The sequence below is a fragment of the Hemitrygon akajei genome, chromosome 10, assembly GCF_048418815.1.
Source record: "Hemitrygon akajei chromosome 10, sHemAka1.3, whole genome shotgun sequence".
Lineage (NCBI taxonomy): Eukaryota > Metazoa > Chordata > Chondrichthyes > Myliobatiformes > Dasyatidae > Hemitrygon > Hemitrygon akajei.
The window spans coordinates 71,776,022-71,782,021 of NC_133133.1; the positions used below are offsets into that span (position 1 = coordinate 71,776,022).

At 37.8% G+C, this 6,000-nt stretch overlaps 1 protein-coding gene across 8 annotated transcripts in view; it reads left to right on the plus strand.

Moving 5' to 3' along the window:
- The window catches only part of LOC140734464 (leucine-rich repeat and calponin homology domain-containing protein 2-like), a 225,786-nt gene extending 221,535 nt beyond the window's left edge, over positions 1–4,251 (plus strand). For all 8 annotated transcript variants that reach the window (XM_073058441.1, XM_073058445.1, XM_073058442.1 and 5 more), the window contains one exon: positions 1,171–4,251. In XM_073058441.1, the coding sequence (XP_072914542.1) occupies positions 1,171–1,252 (82 nt within the window). In that variant the 3' untranslated portion in view covers positions 1,253–4,251. The remainder of the gene's footprint in view (positions 1–1,170) is intronic.
- The last annotated feature ends 1,749 nt before the right edge of the window (positions 4,252–6,000 follow it).

Below are 6,000 nucleotides of genomic sequence, written 5' to 3' on the forward strand. Positions count from 1 at the left end.
ATAAAATATTCTTGATCACAATCTCACAAATGAGAGATATCTTTAATCGTAATATTCACACTTAAGGGTCTCACTACACAGCTATTTTAAATTACAAACTTGTAGATAACATATGATTTAAGCATATATTTTCTGCTGTAACATAAAAAAGTTCTAAAAAGTTACTGGCAGCTGATTATCAAAGCTTTGTAGTTTGATTCCAGTAACAACTGAATATGTTTTAGCACTAACCTTAAATACAAGTGAGGAATATCTCATCTCCTTAGCAGATCTTTCCCCACCCCTTCCACTCTCTACATAACTACCTTGTTCACTCGACCCTCCCCATTGATCTCCCCCTTGGCACTTATCTTGACAAGTGGGGCCAAGTGCTACACCTGCTACTTCACCTCCTTCCGCACTACTATTTAGAGCCCAGACAATCCATCCAGGTGAGGCAAGTCTGTCAGGGTCATCTACTATAACTAACGTTCTTGGTATCGGCTGTTTCTGCATCAGTGAGATCCAACGTAGATTGGGTGACCACTGGGCACTGTCACAAAAGGCAAAATTTCCTGGTGGCCATCCATTTCCATTTGACTTCCATTCCCATTCCAATATATCAGATCATTACGGACATGATGAATGCACACTCAGGTGTGTGGAGCAACACTCCATTTTCTGTCTGGGTAGCCTCCACCCTAATGGCAGGAAAATCAATTTCACCCCTCCTACTTCTTTCTTCTTCCAATCACCATTCTGGCTTTCCTCTTACTCTTCTCTTCATCTGCCCATCATCTCCATCTAGTGCCCCTCCTCTTTCTTTCTCCCATGGTCCATTGTCCTCTCCTGTCAGGTTCCTCCTACTTCAGCCCTTTACTTACACCTTTCACCTGCCAACTTCTTTCTTTATCCTCCCTCCCCGACCCACCCACCTTTCCCTCACCTGATTTCACCTATTACCTATTGCATTCTTCTCCTCCCTCCACCACCTTCTTCCCCCTTTCTTTCCAGTGCCGATGAAGAGTATCAGTGAAAAATGTGGACTCTTCATTCCTCTCCATAAATGCTGCATGATCGGCTGGATTGCTTTAGCATTTTATGTATGTTTATGATATCCATTTCACTTTAAAGCCAAGTAGTCATTAAACTGATGAACATTCTCCTCATAATAAACTTCTGTTTCTTCAGATCCTTTGCAAAGAAAAAGTTCAATGTGTTACTTACTGAAGAAACCAAGAGCATCAAAGAAAGAAAATGCATCAACTGCTGAAATATTGCTCACACTTTTAAGAGTATTACTGATTGTTTAAAGTTCTCATTAATTGCATTTTAAATGAATACAATTTAAGAATTTCCATACAAAATGGGTTTTTATGTATTCAGTCCAGTTGTTCCTTAGATGTTTGTAAACTTAACAGCTGCATTATGCAAGAGCCGGGGTAATTTTGTAGTGAAGCAACAGTGTAGCAGTTATTTTCAAATTGTGCAACTCTTAAGACATTTCTTGTGAATGAGTGGGTATTCCATGAGCTTTGGAAACCAAGTTGAACTATTACATTGTGAGGATATTATAAAAGAAGATTTGGATTTAAATTATATATTTTAGGATCCAAGTGTAATGTGGCTAAAGAGATATTCTTGAAGTGTGATTTTCCTATCAATGTAAATTCAGATGCATATAAAACTTACAGAGGTGTTAGAGAGCTAGAGAGTGCAGAAATAGCTCCTTTGATGCACTATGTCCTTGTTGGCCATTCAGTACATGTCTATACAAATCCCATTTTTCAGTACACATCTCAACCACATATCAAGTGCTCATCGAAATACTTAAATATTGTGAACAACCCTCAGTCAGTGAGTTCTAGATTTCAATTACTCTCTGGGTGAAAAGATATTCTTCCTCAAATCTTTTCTAAACCTTGTATCCCTTACCTTATATCTATGCCCTCCAGTCATAAACATACCTGCTAAAGTGACAAATTCTCCACTAAGTCTTTGCCCCTTATTAACATATATTTGGGGGCTGTAATACACCCCCAGTAAACAGATCACCCTTCCTTTGTCGCTAAGGTCCATCTCTGTGAGCTCATTTGAAGAACCTCCTAGGATATTCCCTCTCCATATTTCAAAAATGAATTCCTTGATTAATTCTACAGTATCATTTCCCCTTTTATACTTTTCTGCTCACCCTCAAACATTTATTGAAAATGATTCTATACCTGGAAAGTTGAGGTTCCATCTGATGCACCATCAATAACTCTCTGAGACGTGAGGCGAGATATCGGCTTTTATTGGCTGGAAGAAAGAACAAGCAGCAATTGACCACCACACTGCATCCTGGAGACTGAGACCGGGCAGAGTCCCCAATCGCCTTTATACCGGGGTCCGTGGGAGGAGCTGCAGGAGCAGTCAGCGGGGGGGTGTGTCCAGACAGGTATATGTAGTTCACCACACCGTCTTTCAGCCAAATTGCCACAATTGAAATAGTAACACATTCCTGTTTGTTAATCCCTTACCTCAGTTTCTTTGCTCCTTGTGTCATTACAGTTACAAACCATGAAAACTTAGTTTACTTTGAAGAGTTTTCATTTTTTCTCTCCCACTGAGCCCCATTCTCCTTCTAAATTTCCTTAAACCCTCACCCATAAGAATAATGGACATTTTCCAGTTCAGATACAATCTGCCTGCCTTGTATGTCTCATCTTTCCCGAAACTTTAACCATGACCTTGACATCAAAAACCCTGCAGTACAATCTTCTCAGTTACACATTTGTTTAACCGTTCCTAAATCTTTATATTCAATAGCACTTGAAGTAATCCAAAGATTACAGAGGCCCTACTCTCTAATCTGATCCCTGTACTCACAATACTGGACCTCAGCCCCCATTTTACTCATGTCATTCCAACTCAAATGAAGTACAACTTGTGATTGTATATTCTGCCTTAGAACTCTTCTGTGATCTTGGTGCCCGGAGCATCAAAACAACCTGGGTTTGTGTCCCATAAGTGCCTGTCTTTTCCCTCAGTTTTGAGCACTCTGTCATTATTGTCCTAGGACTCTGCTCCTTTTCCTTTTTTAAAATTAGAGCCATACACAATGCTGGGAATGTCTCCGGCAACAGGAAGCTGAACTACATTTCGGGATGGAAGCACAATCATTATTTTTTCTGATTTATGAAAATTAATGTTCAGTCCTGATCTTTTGGGTGCATTGTACAAAGTCTGCTTAGAAGAAATGTTTTAAAATAACAATATTTGATGTTAATGATAAGTTAGGTGGGTTTGCAAGGAGCAGTTGTCTCATAAGGCACAACTAAATGAATTGGAAAACTGGTTGACAGAAATACATGCTGTAGTACTGTATTATTTATGTGTATAAAGTATTATTATGCTATTCATTATTATCAAAAAATTTAGAAAGCATTTTATAGAATACATTTCATGATTTAAGATGCCCAAGTGCAGTTTTTGTGCCTATTTGTGTTATATATTTTAAAGAAGAAGGTGATCTTCTGGAATTAAAAGACATCCAGGACTATGGAGAGGGTGAGAGAACACGGTATTGAGATAAATGATCAGCCATGACTGCATTGACCGATGGAGCAGGCTCAAAGGCTAAATAGGCCTATTCCTATTCCTATCATCTACGTTCTAGTAACATAAATACAAACTTTTTAAGCTAAACAGAAGATATTAGTTCCTGTTTCCGTTTAACACCACTGAAAATGGTCTTTAATTCAGTATGTACTGTATACACAATATGCTTACATATTTAACCCCAGTATTTAGTAATACTATAGTGAGATATCAGCACTAAACATTTTATCTGTTTGGCTTTTTGAATGTGCATTGTTAGCAAGCAAAACTGCCAGGAGAATTGCTGGTTCTTGAGAAAAATCAGTGCGGTCTTTTTACTCTTTCATTAATTGGGTTATAAAACTGCAATGATACTTGTGTTGTAAAAATATTAAGTGAATAAAACTGAAACAGTTTGAGTCAATGCACATGAAGTAAATGTTCTGATATTGAATCTAGAAGACAATATGAGCGCAGCAAGCTTTTGTAAACAATGAAATGATTGGACAGTATTTTTTTATTTGATTAGGACATTTTGCTCTTTCGTTAATACCTTGGGATTCAACTGAATGACCAGAATGAGCCTATTAATCAACATTTTATACAAAACATTCAGAAATGAAATGCTGTCATTAAAACGTATTTCAATATATTAGTTAATTGTAATAAATAAAAGGTTATCCTGCACAATAATGTCATATATTTGTAAAACTTCCTTTCTAGTTTGTGTTATTTGGATGCAGAAGATCAAAAATAAGATTTTCACTAGTAAAAATTTAGTTTTTAATTACATAAGTGAGAATAACGAGCATCAGTGTACCGTAGATTCCGGACTACAGAGCGCACCTGATTAAAAGCCACTGGCTCTAATTTTAGAAATAAAATCAATTTTTTACTTGTAAAGGCTGCACCGGATTTTCGGCCGCAGGTGTCCCACGTTGTAATATGAGATATTTACACAGAAAGATATTACACGTGAGGATTTTTTAACTTTTAATTAAATCCATATGGTAACAAAAACAAATACATATTGCAAATGCTTTTTTTCGAACCGTGCCCGTAACGCGGCTACTTTTAAATATACGTTGCGTATACTTCTTTACTGAACAACATTCCAATATCTCCTAACGACTGGTAAAAAATATATATACTGCAGCCTACCAGGAAAAGTTATTGATCGCCTTTAACTTAAAAGCAGCGTTTTGGCTCCGCCGCTCCGCTCGCGTAATGCCGCTCCCCCCCCGCCGTCCCGTTTTATCGCAAACCGGCGTTTTCCCACAAGACGCGGCGAAACCGGGTGTGACGTCATAGCATCCCGCGATGTAGTACAGAAAACAAATATAGTTAAAACTCTTCTAACTTTAACTAGAAAATGAATTACTAAGCGAAAATATTATAAACTAAATAACTGCCATAAGGCAGCACAATGCTTCGAGTGTTTTCCATGTTGATGAGGGTGAGTACAAATGACTGATTTACAATAATTTAATTGTGAAAGTGCGCTTGATTTATCGTACAATTTCATTGGACCTCTGTGAACTACTCATCAATTTTATTGGTCTACTGTTACGAGGCAAAATGTTTACGAGGCGGCATGAAAAAAATCATGTATTAGCCGCTCCGTTTTAAAGGCCGCAAAGTTCAAAGCTGTTCAAAATGTGGGAAAAAAGTAGCGGCTTAAAATCCGGAATCTACGGTAATTAAAAAAACAAAAACTACAAATGGTATACATATGTAATAAAAACAGAAAGTGTTGGAATTACTTGGCAAGTCAGACAACATCTGTGGGAAAGGAAACAAAGTTGTTGTCCTAGTGACACAAGTACTGTCAAAGCTTTGTTCTTCATAGTGCTCTGCAGCTTCGGTATTGTCCAAGTCTCTTGTAGCTTTCTGTTGATCAGTCTCTACACTACTTGACTTAATGTCATTTTTGCTTACTATATTGAGTGTACTTTAACACTTTGTATCTACATTCTCTTTCATTTTGCAGCTGGAACACTTTGCTCTTTCAACCTGCAAAGTTCTGCCTTTTCCGCTAAACTTGATCATATGACTTGTGCTTCATATTTGAGCATTTGCAACTGCTGTCTGCACACATTCAGCGTAACACTAACATTATGCAATAGTTGAAGTACTCTGATGTTGCAGGGAACCATTATTACGGATGTGACTATTTTCCATGAGTAATTGTTAAATCTTGTGCAATCAGTAATTTAGACTGAATTTGCTCATCTATTAAATTGCACACAAGTTGTCCCACAGCTCATTATGCAGGAAAACACTCAGTACATTTGCACGTATAATGAAGGTCTGCCATGCTCTATCAGGATCAACTTGGAGCTAGTTTGCTGTCAGCAGCCATACTGCTGTTCCTCTTTGGTCAGAGTAGTTCTAGAGACTTTGTTAACCACCAACATACACCTTCTTGTATTTCTCCTCAAG